At 31.9% G+C, this 13,797-nt stretch overlaps 1 protein-coding gene across 6 annotated transcripts in view; it reads right to left on the bottom strand.

The window, feature by feature from the left end:
* LOC134368992 (probable ubiquitin carboxyl-terminal hydrolase FAF-X) overlaps window positions 1–13,797 on the bottom strand; it is a 133,438-nt gene that overhangs the window by 19,788 nt on the left and 99,853 nt on the right. For 5 of the 6 annotated variants that reach the window (XR_010022585.1, XM_063085218.1, XM_063085220.1 and 2 more), the window contains 5 exons: window positions 13,443–13,589; window positions 12,530–12,676; window positions 11,416–11,638; window positions 9,334–9,554; window positions 7,339–7,529 (listed from right to left, as the gene is read on the bottom strand). Coding sequence is in view for 5 of the 6 variants with exons in the window: in XM_063085218.1 (XP_062941288.1) it covers window positions 7,339–7,529; window positions 9,334–9,554; window positions 11,416–11,638; window positions 12,530–12,676; window positions 13,443–13,589 (929 nt within the window). In the remaining variant the exon portion in view is untranslated. The remainder of the gene's footprint in view (window positions 1–7,338; window positions 7,530–9,333; window positions 9,555–11,415; window positions 11,639–12,529; window positions 12,677–13,442; window positions 13,590–13,797) is intronic. The other variant, XM_063085222.1, reaches the window with a different exon arrangement.

Below are 13,797 nucleotides of genomic sequence, written 5' to 3'. Positions count from 1 at the left end.
CGAGGCGGGAGCGTCACTGCGCTCCCCACGCTGCACTCTCCCGAGTGCACCACAGGCTCGGCCCTTAGGATGGGTTTTTCTACCTGCAAGAGTATCACTAGGATTTTGATAGGAACTGCGTTAAGGCAGTAGGTTCCTTTGGGTAGTGCTACGGTTTGAATGTTTTTCCCCTGCATAGCTCATGTTAAAAGCTTAACCCTAAGGCGGTGTCTGAAACGTGAGTCCTTTATTGAGGTAACTGGATTATGAGGTAGGTGCCCTCATGAATGAAATAATCCATTTATGGGTTAATGGGTTAATGAGTTAATGGTTTTTCAGGGAATAGACTAGTGGCCTTACAAGGAAAGCAAGTGAGCATATTAACATGCCCTTGTTCCTGTGATGCTCTGAGCCAACTCAGGATTCTGCAGTCCCCCAACAAGGAAGAAGGCCCTCACATGATGCACCCTTTTGACCTAGGACTTTCCGGGCTCCAGAATCGCAAGAAATAAGTTTTATTTCTTTATAAATTTCCCAGTTTCAGATATTCTAAGCAACAAAAAAATGATTAAAAAGGTATTTTAACCTTTTAATATTTTAACAATATTTGTCTTCCAGTCCACGAACATGAGGTGTTTCCATTTACTTTTACCTTCTTTAATTTAACAGCAATGTTTCATAGTTTCCATAATACAATTAGTACCTATTTAGTATTTTAGTCTTTCTGATATTGTAAATAAGTTTTCATAAATTCCTTTTCAGATTGTAATGACTTTGTATCCTGTTCCTTTACCTAATTCATCTATTTATTCACTCTAACAATTTTTTCTGTAGTATTTTTAGGGTTTTCTACATATAAGATCATAGCATCTGTAAAATAATTTTATTTCTTCCCTTCCAAATTGGATCCAATTTTTATTTCTTTTTCTTCCCTAAAAGCTCTGGCTAGGTCTACAGTACTGTGCTGTACAGACATGGTAAAGGGGGAATCCTTGTCTTGTTCTTTATCTCAGATTAAAAGCTTTTAGTCTTTAAGAATTTTGAGTGCTATGTGTTTTTCATACATGACTATTATGTTCAGGCAGTTCCCTTCTATTTCTTTTTGGTTGATTGTTTTTATCATGAAAAGGAGCTGAATTCTGTCAAATGCTTTTTCTGCATCAACTGAGATAACCCTGTGAGATTTTCTCCCTCATTCTGCTAATATGATGTAACACAATGATTGATTTTCCCTTTGAACCATCCATGCATTCCTGGAATAAATCCAACTTGGTCATGGTATATAATCCTTTTAACAAGCTGCTGAATTTGGTTTGCTGGTATTTAGTTAAAGACTTCTGCACCAGTATTCAAAGACATGTTGGTCTGTAATTTTCTTTCTCTGTAGAATCTTTGGCTATAATATTTAGTTTTGAGACTTTTTAAAAAATTTCCTTACTTAGCATAATATGTGAGAATCTTTAGCTCAGTTGAGACTATCAGTAGCTTTTTTTTTTTTTTTTTTACTGCTGTATGGTATTTCATGGTTATGGATGTACCGCAGCTTTTGCATTAGCCATTTGAAGGACAAAAGTTGTCTCCAGGTTTTGGTAATTGTTGATAAAGTTGCTCTAAACATTCACATACAGAATTTTATGAAAACATCAGTTTTCAATTCACTTGGGTAAATACCTAGGAGTAGAATTGCTTAGTTCTACATTAAATGTATATATAAGTGGTTAAAAACTGACAGTTTCCCAAAGGGCTAGAAGTGTTAAAAATTATGCCAGTAATGTTTGAAAATTAGAAATATTAGCATTAGAAAAAAATAGACTTAATGTTCCACAGCTTTGTGATGCTACTTCCTTTTTTAAAAAAAAAATTCACTTCCTCCTGTGTTTCACAATGAATAGTTCTAATAAATCTTCTCTTCTGCAATGTCTTATTTCCTGTTTAAACCCATTCAGTGTATTTTTCATCTCAGTTAAGTTTTCATCTACAGAGATTTTACTAATAAAAGAATTTAGTAAATTAGCTGGGTATGAAATCAATACAAAAATCAGTTTGGGGGAATAAGGGAGTTATTAATGTATAGAGTTTTCATTTAGGAAGATAAAGTTCTGGAGATGAATCGTTATGCACAAAATCTAAAGCCATGTAATGCCACTAAACCAGACATCTAAAAACTGTTATAATGATAAATTTTTATGTCAGGTACATTTTACCACACACACAAAAAAGTAAATCCAAGTAAAAACCTGAAACAAACAAACTTTAAACAAAAAAAGATAAAAAAGACTTCATCTAAATTTAAAACTTTTGTGCATCAAAGGATATTATCAAAATATTTAAAAGACAGTATTTTGAAATATTCCTAAGTCACTTATCTTTAAGGACCTAATATAACAAATATACAAAAGATATACAAAGAACTCCTACAACTCAACAACAAAAGGACAAACACAATTTTAAAAATGGAGATAAGTATATGAATAAACACGTCCTCAAAAAAAAAATAATGTAAATGGCTAACAAGCCCATGAAAAGATGTTTGCTCAACAATACTAGTCATTAGGGAAAGGCAAATCAAATTCACAATGACATACACTTCACACACACACAGATGGCTATAATTTAAAAAATAAAAATAGCAAGGTTGGATGTAGAGAAATTGCAACACTCATAATTTGCTGGTGGAAAAGTAAAATACTATAGGCGTTATGGAAACCAATTTGCTGATTCCTCAAAACATTACAAAGAATTACCATATGATTGAGCAACTGCATTCCTCTCAGTATATAACAAAAGAATAAAAACATTATGTCCACACATAAAATTGTACATGAATGTTCACAGAGGCACTATCAACAACAGCTCAAAGATGGAAACCATCTATCTAAAATGTTCACCGACAAATGAATGGGTAAACAGAACATGGTTTATTCACACAATAATCTATCATTCAGCCATGAAATAAATGAAGTTCTCATATGTGTTCCAACACGGATGAACCTTAAACATTAGGTTTTAGTGTAAGAAGTTAGAAAAGGCTACAGATCACATGATTAAGATTATACAAAATATCGGATATAAGCAAACGCATACAAAGAGAAAGATAATTTCTTGTTGCTACAGATGGAAGAGAGACAGACTCGGGAATGATTCTTTAATGGGCACGAGACTTCCTTTTCAGGAAATATTCTGAAAATGTTCTGAAACAAGGTAGTAGTGATGGGTGCACAAACATTTGCATGTACTAAATGCCACTGAATTGTATGCTTTTAAATGACTACAATGTAATTTTTATATCATATAAACTTAACCACAACAAGAGAAAATATACCAATATATTATGTATCTGAAACATAGCCATTATATGAAGGGAATAACTGAGAATAACAGGAATACAAATACATTATATTTAAGTACAAATACATTATAATTTAATGCATTTAAATACAAATACATTACAGGGGAGCAAAACTAGATGTATACATACATGTGTACAGTTTTTGTTCTATAATCACAATGTAGATAATTACGTAATCACATAAGTGTTATACATACATGCAGATACATAAATACTTAAAACATTTTTTTATTTTAACTCATCAATATACAAGGTAGTTGATTTTCCTGTCCCTTTACCAATTCATCCTTTTCCTCCCTTCCTCTCTCCCCTATCGCCTATTAACATCATATCTGTTCACTTAACATGTTCAAGGAATTATTGTGATTGTTTTCTCCCCCCCCCATTTATTTGTTTGTATATTTATTTATTTATTTTTATTAGCTCCCACACATAAGTGAGAACATGTGGTATTTGTCTTCCTGTGCCTGGCTTATCTATTTAATATAATTTTCTCTAAGTCCATCTGTGTTGCTGCAAATGGTAATATTTAATTCTTATTTATAGCAGAGTAGTATTCCATCGTGTGGATATACTACATTTTCCTTATCCACTCATCTGATGATGGGCATTTAGGCTGATTCCAACTCTTGGCTACTGTAAATAGCACTGAAATAAACGTGAGTATAAGGATCCCTTCAGTATGATGATTTCCATTCCTTTAGGTATCTATAAATACCCAGCAGAGGGATAGCTGGGTCGTATGGTAATCTATCCGTAATTGTCTGAGAAACCTCTATACCTTTTTCCATAAAGCCTGCATCAACAGTATAGGAGGGTTCCCTTTTCTCCACATCCTTGGCAGCATTTATTTTTCCTAATCTTTTGGATATTAGCCAGCCTAACTGGAGAGAAATATCTTGAAGTGGTTTTGATTTGCATTTCCTGAATGCTGAGTGACACTGAGCATTTTTTCATATGTCTGTCGCCCATTTGTATATGTTCCTTTGAGAAATGTTTATTCAGCTCCTTTGCCCATTTTTTAATCAAGTTACTTGGTTTTTTGCCGTTAAGCTGTTTGAGTTCCTTTTATTTTCTGGATATTAATCCTTTGTAAGATGCATATTTTTGCAAATATTTTCTCCCACTCTATTGGTTGTCTTTTCACTGTGTTGCTTCTTTTGCTATGCAAAAGCTTTTTAGTTTGATATACTCCCATTTGTTTATTTTTCCTTTGGTTGCCTCCACTTTTGAGGTCGTATCCATAAAGTCTATGCCTAGTCCTACTACTTCTTGAAGTGTTTCCCCTATGTTTCCTTGAAGGAGGGAGGTTTTATTGTTTCAGAATGTATATTTAATTCTTTAATCCATTTTGAGTTGATTTTGGTATATGGCGAGAGAGACAGGTCTAGTTTCATTCTTCTACCTATGAATGTCCAATTTTCCTAGCACCGTTTACTAAAAGGCAGTCTCTTCTTCAGTGTGTGTTCTTAGTGCCTCTGTCGAAGATCAGATGGCTGTAGGTGTATCGACTGATTTCTGAGTTCTCTATTCTATTTCACTGGTTCATGTGTCTGTTTTTATGCCAGTACCCTGCTGCTGTGGTTACTACAGCTTTGTAGTATAGTATAACGTCAGGTGATGTTATGTCTCCAGCTTTATTTTTTTTGCTCAGGACTGCTTTGGCTATTCATGGTCTTTTGTTATTCCTTATAAATTATAATTGTTTTTTTCCATTTCTGAGAAGAATGTCATTGGAATTTTGACGGGGATTATGTTGGATCTGCAGATCACTTTGGGTTATATGAACATTTTCACAATGTTAATTCTTCCAATCCGAGAGCATGGGATATGTTTCCATCTTCCTGTGTCCTCTTTAATTTCTCTCAACAGTGATTTGTAGTTCTTATTTAGAGATTTTCACATCCTTGGTTAACTTTATTCCTAGGTTTTTAATTTTTTTTGGTGACTACTGTAATGGGCTAAGCGTTCCTGATTTATTTTTCTGCTAGTTGATTGTATAAAAATGCTACTGATTTTCGCATATATGATTATGTAATTACATGTAGTTGTTATACATACATGCAGACACATACATACTTGAGAGAAAGATTTTTTTAAATGCTCAAAGTATTAGAGTTATTTGGAAAAACAAGAATAGAAATGTTGACTAGTATGCTGAAAAGTCTTTAGGGAGAGATGGCATAAGCTAGTAAAATAGTACTGAAATAGGTGGAGAGGAGAGCAAGGCATATATATAGTAAGATTCAGATCTGAAAGAGGGAAGAAGTATTACATATGCAAATCATTCTTATGACCTAGGCTAACAGTTCAGCCTTTGGAATACAGAAATTTTTACTGAGATATAATGGGGAGTCACTGCAATATAAACTTGTGAATTCCAAAAGAAATCAAAATAACATGCTAATATACATAAGGAAAGGTATCCCTGAAGATATAAGATCTCTTTGCTTAAAAGAATGTTGTAGTTATGCTGTAATGTTTTACCACTGTGTGATAAAATTTGTGAAACAAAGGAAACAATATCAAGATGTAATTGAGTATTTTAAAACCTAAAAAAAGACCCAATCTTACTAGTTACATTTTGGAAGGCAATACTAGGGAACTATATGATTCCTTTTTAAACTTGTAAAATATAAAGGAAAAGAAAATAGCATTTATCCTGGTTTTCCTATAGACCTGTATGTTAGGATAATTAACTAATCAGTGTGGGAAAACTTCTCTTTATAAACCCAATCTAGTTAACTAATAAAGCATGATAAAATTATAATGTTACCACTTTGTAATCTTAATGAAATAATGGACTTGGTCAATGATGACCAATGCCTCACCTCAATATCACAAAAAAGAGACATATAAAGACATTTTGTATCTCCCTATGGAAGTAAAATTACTACTCAAGGGGGTAATAGAAAAAAGGGAATAAAGTCATACATGAATCAAGCCTCTGGAACAAGGGTAAGCAAACTACATCCTACAAGCCAAATCTGGCCCATTGCCAAAGGACTGCCTGTAAGTTGAGAATGGCTTTATAGTTCTTAAAATGAACAACAACAACAAAAATAATAACAATATTTAATGACAACTGAAATAATATGAATTCAAACTTCAGTGACCATGAATAAAACTTTAAAACAGCCACACCCATTCATTTAAGTATAGTCTATAACTGCTTTCTTGTTATAAGATCAGAGTTGAGTAGCTGTGACAGACCATATGGCTTGCAAACTTACAATACAAAGAAAATACTACAAAACCACAGAAATGTAATCTGGAAAATCCAGACTGTGGGAAACTTACAAGGGCAAACTACCTCATTTCTTCATTGCAATAATAATTGCAAAAAACAAACAAAACACAAAAAATGAAATCCAACCCAACTAATGCTAATAGTATTGACCTGATCATTATTACATCTTATGTATAGGTGTTGATGGTCAGCTTGTATAATCAATTAAAAATAAATTAATTAAAACAAAACCCAAAAAACCAAAAAACCCAACCCAACTAACCAACGCACCAAAAAAATCAGAGAAGAAACCTATTTGTTAAGAGAGACTCATAGACATATTAGCCAACTACAGTGAATCGTCCCTAACTCTGCTTTAAAAAAATCACATTGCACAAAAAATTAAAGTAGAAAAATTTAAATAGTGAATGGGATGTTTAGTAATATTAAGGAAGGTATATTTAAATGTGATAACAGTATCATGGTCATATTACTAAAAAAAACCTTAAAGACACATAAACAAAAATCTATATAGATAAAATATTATACCTGACATTTGTTTCAGTTGAGAATTATTGAATCAAGGAGCTAACTAGATTTCAGTATTTCAGTTTTGTATAATTTATAAATATTACAAAATAAAATGTTAATTACATCTTGAGAGAAAAAAATACTGCCTCTTTATTGTGACAATTTTTACTACTTCTGTTACGAAACAAATATTTAAAAATTTTAAAGTTAGTATATTGAGATTTTTATGAAGTATCCACCCATAACTTACCTGAACTGTTTCCAAAATCCTCTAGGCACATAGTATTGTAGTTGGGAAGCAGCTAAATGACCAAAGATGACCTGAATGTGTCTTAGCACACCAATATTGTACTCTTTCCTATCTTCGGTTTTACTTAATGCTGGTTTGTCTTCAAATTGATGAGGATATCCAAACACATCATCTCGAACATTAACATTACTCTAGAGACCAAAAAACATGAGCTCTTTAAAAATATAACGAAATTTATATTTTTAATTAACTTTAAAAATATAGCGAAATAAACAGAAACAAATACCAGATAGCGACCAAAGCACTTAACTTCCAATTTACTATACTGTTTTTACTACAGTGCTTATTTCATAGATGCGCTGTCTTAAAAGATTTCACAGGTGGTCATAATAGGATAATAAATTAAAAGCCTTGAACATCCAATGGAGGTAGTATAACTTAGTAAAGTTTGGTCAAGTAGACAGAACTGGAGAATGAGTGATCTACTATAACTGATTCTGGGGGAAAAACTTAGCCTTTCTAGGATTAAATATCTTCTTATGGGGAAAATACACTCTTCATGAATTACAGGAGAGAATTTATGTGACATGATTGGAATTACTAACATTCAATGAATATAGCTGTGAAGAGTAGTTGTAGCAGAAACAGCACAGAGAGAACTCTAAAGGTCATAAAATCAGGATTACAGAGCACAATTTGGTTGTTTTACAGATAATAGAACATCTTTCTATATGCTTTGCTCTGTATCTGAGATTGAGGATATACAAATAAACAATACCTAGTTTCTACCCTTTAGAAGTTTACAGTCTAGACAAAGGAACTAGTTAATAGGCAGGCAGGCAATCACATTGTAGCACAGTGTCGAGACAAAAAGTACAGAGAACCAAGCACAAAGGATGTCTAATTTGAAATTTTATAATATTGTGTCTGCCTCATTTACTTCTTGCTGATATGGTTAGCCATGTCTATCTGTGTTTAACTCAATACCCTAGCAGCAGCATGGGCTATAGAATAAGAATTTAAATTCTGTTTTCCTTCCAACAGTGGTTCTTAACCAGGTATTGATATGGGCACCAATTATGTAGATTCTTAAGAAACTACCCAGATCCTAATGCCTGCATAGCATAATTTATTAGCTCTCGGAAAAGTGGAAGCAGGCGTACATTTCAGAATTTTTCTAAGTGATGAACCACTACCCAAACTATTTCTGACCACTGAAGGGAAGAAATGTAGGAATTAGGATATTCTGATTTCTATATTTATTTCCTATCAACATAAATGACAGAAAAAGTAAAGAAAGATACAGTTTGGATATAAACACTATCAAAACATAAGTCTTCCATATTCACATTTAGAAGAGCCATAACATATTTATGTATCCTCTGATATGCCACTAAAACTTTAACTTTTCTACTTTTTTATTCTGCACTGAATAATTTTACTAAGCAGCCTAATTACCTGCTATTGTCTACTAATATTGTTAACAGGTCAAGTAGCATTATTTATGAAACAAGTTTGTCTCTTTAGCAGAGCCAAAATTTGAGAAAAATGTTAAAAGAATCTTTAGAATAAGCACAGATTATAAAACTCAGAAACAGTCTAAAATGTTATATAAATTAAATGAATTATACTTAAAAATTTTTTGAGAATAAAAATACAATTTAATTATTAAAAATGAATAGATGTATCATTTTATAAACACCAAAATATATTTACAATGTCACAGGAAAAATGATTGTATTTACTGTACTTTAAAGACAAATAGAAAACTGTGATAAAAATTATCAACTGGAGTTTCAAATCCATTACATAATGAGTATGTAATCTGCCTGAGGTAGCGGCTCTGAGATTATCACATGTGTAGTTCAAAAAAATCCTATGAAAGTGAACAATACTATGAAAGTACAAAATTCTAAAAGTGAACAATACTATGAAAGTACAATATTCTGGTATCAGAATCTTCACAAAGAGAAAATATTGATAATTAAAATTTACCTCACTGTCCTGCTTCTCATCCCTGACCATATCATCATCTATATCACTACCTGTGCCTTCAATTGCAAGAATACTATTTCTGATGGAAGGAATCATGTACAGCTGCTGGATCACAGAATTCATGTAACAAGTAGCACCTGCATTTTTGAGTCCCACAAATCCTTTTGGTGGGCGAGGTCCAACAGGTGGCAGGTATTCCCACTCAGCAAGTGCTTCATAAGCTGAGAGAAGAAAAAAGATACTTATATGAAAACAATGATTCTGGTTCACTGGTTCCATTATGCTGAAAAATTAATTCCTTTAGCACTACAGCCACTCTGAAACAGTATTCTAAATTTTCATTTCCACAGATCTCCAGCACACGTTTTTATTGACAGTTAGAAATAGTCCTAAAAGATAGTCAAGTATTAAAGTTCTATGTGTTAACCATAGTTTCAGCTTTATTTAATCATTATAAACTCTCCTGTTAAAATATTTTTGTACTTTAAATAAGATCATCAATTCATGTGGATAGAACTTTATATAAATAAACCAGAACATTGAGAAAAGTTTTAATTATATATAAGATGAGTTAGATTCCAGTCAAGATTCCGACTCATAAAAACTGCAAACTTCACATAAACATGCTTCCTTCCTTATTAAATGATAACAGACTAACACTACTTTGCCTATATCCACAGTTTTATTGTGAAGAGCCAATGAGATGTGTACTTGAAAGTACTGTGATCCTACCTGGGGGCGTAAAAAGAAGAAAAAAATGAAAGTACTGAAAACTACTAATCACTGTATATCTTCCTCTACCTAGCATAAAACCCCAAACAATTTAAACATTAATAACTACCTTGGAGAAAGACTACATAAACTATATTATACTGAACTGCATTTACTTAGCTAATAAACAATTAGACCTTCAAATGCTCACAGATATATCACTGAGTGCAAAGCAAAACAAAAAGTTAACAACATTGTTTAGCCTATTTCCTTCTGAGTAAAAAACAAAAAACAAAAACTAAAGAGATATACACATGTGGAACTTGCATATACAGAAACAATCTCTGGACCAGGAATATCACATGGGTAGAAAGTTAATTTTTAATATACATCCTCTTTCTCTTTTTTTGATGGCTGGCTAGTATGGGGATCCAAACCCCTGACCTTGGTGTTAGAATACCATGCTCTAACCAGCTAAGTGAACCAGCCAGCCCTACATCCTTTTTTATATCTGAAAAATACAGACATATAAATGCATTACCTAAATAAATTAACTTAAAAGATTTAGTTAAAAAAAAAAAAACACCTAAAACTCTCACTGTATACATTCCACTTGGTAAATCAAATACTTGACCTTTTAAGCAGTAAATTTAGCAAGAAACTCCTAAAATGTGATCGAAAACTTACTTTAATTTCTAAAAGAGAACATAACAAAGATAATTTCATATGTTCTTAAAGATTTATACTGAACACTGTCTTATACATTTAATATATACAATAAATATTCTTAAGCCTTGGTTTTCTCATATAACAAAATAGATTTTATACTATTTTCTTGTGCTCCTCTCCCTTGGTGAGTTTCAGTTCTTGTAAAATCTGAAAAGAATTAGTCATTTTGTGGGATTGATGTGGACTCAGAGCATAACAAAATTCATTCAAATATTCTTTTCTCATATATTCTGATCTTGAAAACCATATATTTCTAAGAACTCAATAAAAATAACATTAAGTAAATCCTAAGACAAGACATGAAAATCTTTCCAATGCATACATTTTAAGTATGAATTTTTATGGTATCAAATTTGACTTCTTGTTATTATGCAGTTAGGAATTTATTTCACATACGATTAAATAAAACTTTTTGCACTAAGTTACCTAAACCACCTGCATGGACACATTAAAAATACACGTTGGAAAAATTTTCCGTATTAATGTTCTCTGCTTATAATGTCTTAATTGTAGACCGGATTGCTAAAAATGTTAAACTAGTTGCTAAGAAAACCAACACAAGCTAAACTTACTAAAAGAAAAAAACCCCAGAATTTTACATCATTGACCAACAAAAACAGCTTCACAATTTAAAATACTTACTAGTTATTCCTGTGCCTTTGTAATACATTTCAGTCAAACAGTCTACTATATGTTTGAGATTCCTTACACAGCCAACAGCTAATGTTACAAGTAGTTCAAAACCAGCAATGATGGTTACTGGTGAACTACAGACTGGAATAGCCTGCTTGGCTGGCAGTTCTCCATTTCTCATATATTGCAGGTAAACTTTCGATGCAGGAAAGATGAAATCATCAATTAATTCCTAAAAAGTTAGGGGAAAATCCTATATTACTAGTAAAAATACAAATTTTAGAAAAAATATGTCTCAGGATAAAATACTTTTATAACTATTTGACATAATTCATCATCTCTTTATATCTCAAATACAATTTTGGATTTTCTAATAAAAAAATTCTAATTCAAAAACTAATGAGTACAATTAATAAGCACAATAAATTTTACAGATTATATACGTATTTGTATGTTTATTTATGTAAAGAAGTTTCTTAACTTTTTGTCATTTTATTTTATTTTTATTTTTATTTTTTGGCAGCTGGCCTGTACAGGGAACTGAACCCTTGACCCTGGTATTACAAGGCTGTGCTCTAAACAGCTGAGATAACCAGACAGCTCCAGATTAGATATTTTAAAGTGTTACAAAAGAGATGCAAAATGTACTGAAGAAAAATGACATTCTAAATAAATCTTTAATCAGATATGCACTGAAATAAACTCATTTTATAAAATGCATTAAAATTATACCCTTGATTATAAGAGAAGTGAAGAAATTATAAGACAGGTGAAGAAATTCATTAAGAAATATGATGAGAAAAATGAGAAATCTTACAAGATAAAAGTATTTCCCATTTTAAAGTTTGATGAAGTAAAACTTCGGCTTTATTAAACAGCAAATAAAATAATGCTGCTAACTGGCTTTCCAAAACATTTTATTTCAACTCTGATTTGTAACTACTTTAAAATATCTCTCAAATAAGGTGAGGAACACATTTAAAAATTCCTGTAACTTCTACAGAGATAAATCTTTTTATAAGACAAGTAATAAGGAAAGGTTAAGATAATGTATCAGTGAGATTTGCTAACAAACATTTAAAAGACCATGATAATTAGTTTAGTACCAAAATTTAGAACCTACTTTAACAAGATTTGCACCTCCATTTTCACAACCAATGTGATACTTTTTCTCAGGCGTTTGGAAGGCCAACAACTCTTTTGTTACCCCAAGGTGTCCTTCCAAGATATGCTCTTCAACACCTGTTTCACCTGTGTTTTGAATATTATCCTGCCAAAGGAAAAATATTACAGGCAAAAGAGAGGAAAGAACAGAGGGGTAAAAAAAAACAAAACAAAAAAAGAGCTAGAGGGGAGTGAGATCTAATATATAATTTCCCCAGACCTTCCCGCATTCAGGTGGTTTCTTATTTCTTCTTCGGAAGTCTTTAGGATAGAAAGCATGAGCAATTTTGCCCCCTTAGGACAATGGGAAATTTGGGGGGTTTACAAATGAAATGGTACCTAGTAGAGGCCAAGGATGCTGCTTAACATCCTACAGCGCACAGGATAGCTCATCATAGAGGGCAATTACCTGCTCCATAGCAGGCTTTATAAACTACTACTAGAATGCTAATCTGAAGCCAAAAGTTCTACAAGTATGTTTCAGAAAAATATTGTCACAAAACTCTCTGTATAATTAAAAGATATCACGTAGTTATGTATATATTGTTAGATATATGGACCAACCTATCAGGACTCTGGTTAAAAAAAAAATTTGTGCAGTATGATAATAATTTGCAAAGAAGGCCAAAAATACCAAAATAAAGGAAACAGAATAACACCATTCCTAGTTCCAGGAAGAGTAACAAATTTAAACAAAACTAGTTGTGCATGCTTTCTATGAATCATGAATTATTAATCACCTATAAAAAGTATATATTTGGTTTTTATTCTCAGAGATTTTCTTTTGAATGAATACTTAAAACTATAAATACTCTTTTAATAAGATAGCCAATTTAACAGTAACTTCATAAACTGAATGTGATTTAACTTACCCTAATCCTTTTGAGCCAATCAATTTCATTGTTGAGAAGAACTTCAGCATTGGGAACATTAATATTGCTATTGTAAGCATAATTAAGAAGGTGCCGTAAAAGTGTGAAATAGTCACCCGAATGTTTACCTCTCTCTCTTGCTGTGCTCTGAAATATTAATTTAAAACAACATGAACTCACAAGTCCATGCTCAGAATCCATATAATATTTTTTAAAAACCCAAAGATTGAAAATTACGTGGCAATACTTTATTCAATGACAAAAGAAGGTAGTATACTTTTTCCTAAGATAAAAAAAACAAAAAGTAAAAACCAGTCTACAATGTACAAATTACAATTTTATTTATTAATAATGA

This window comes from Cynocephalus volans, chromosome Y (assembly GCF_027409185.1).
Source record: "Cynocephalus volans isolate mCynVol1 chromosome Y, mCynVol1.pri, whole genome shotgun sequence".
NCBI lineage: Eukaryota > Metazoa > Chordata > Mammalia > Dermoptera > Cynocephalidae > Cynocephalus > Cynocephalus volans.
The sequence above is the reverse complement of the archived record's forward strand: the minus strand, read 5'-3'. Positions and strand labels throughout refer to the sequence as shown.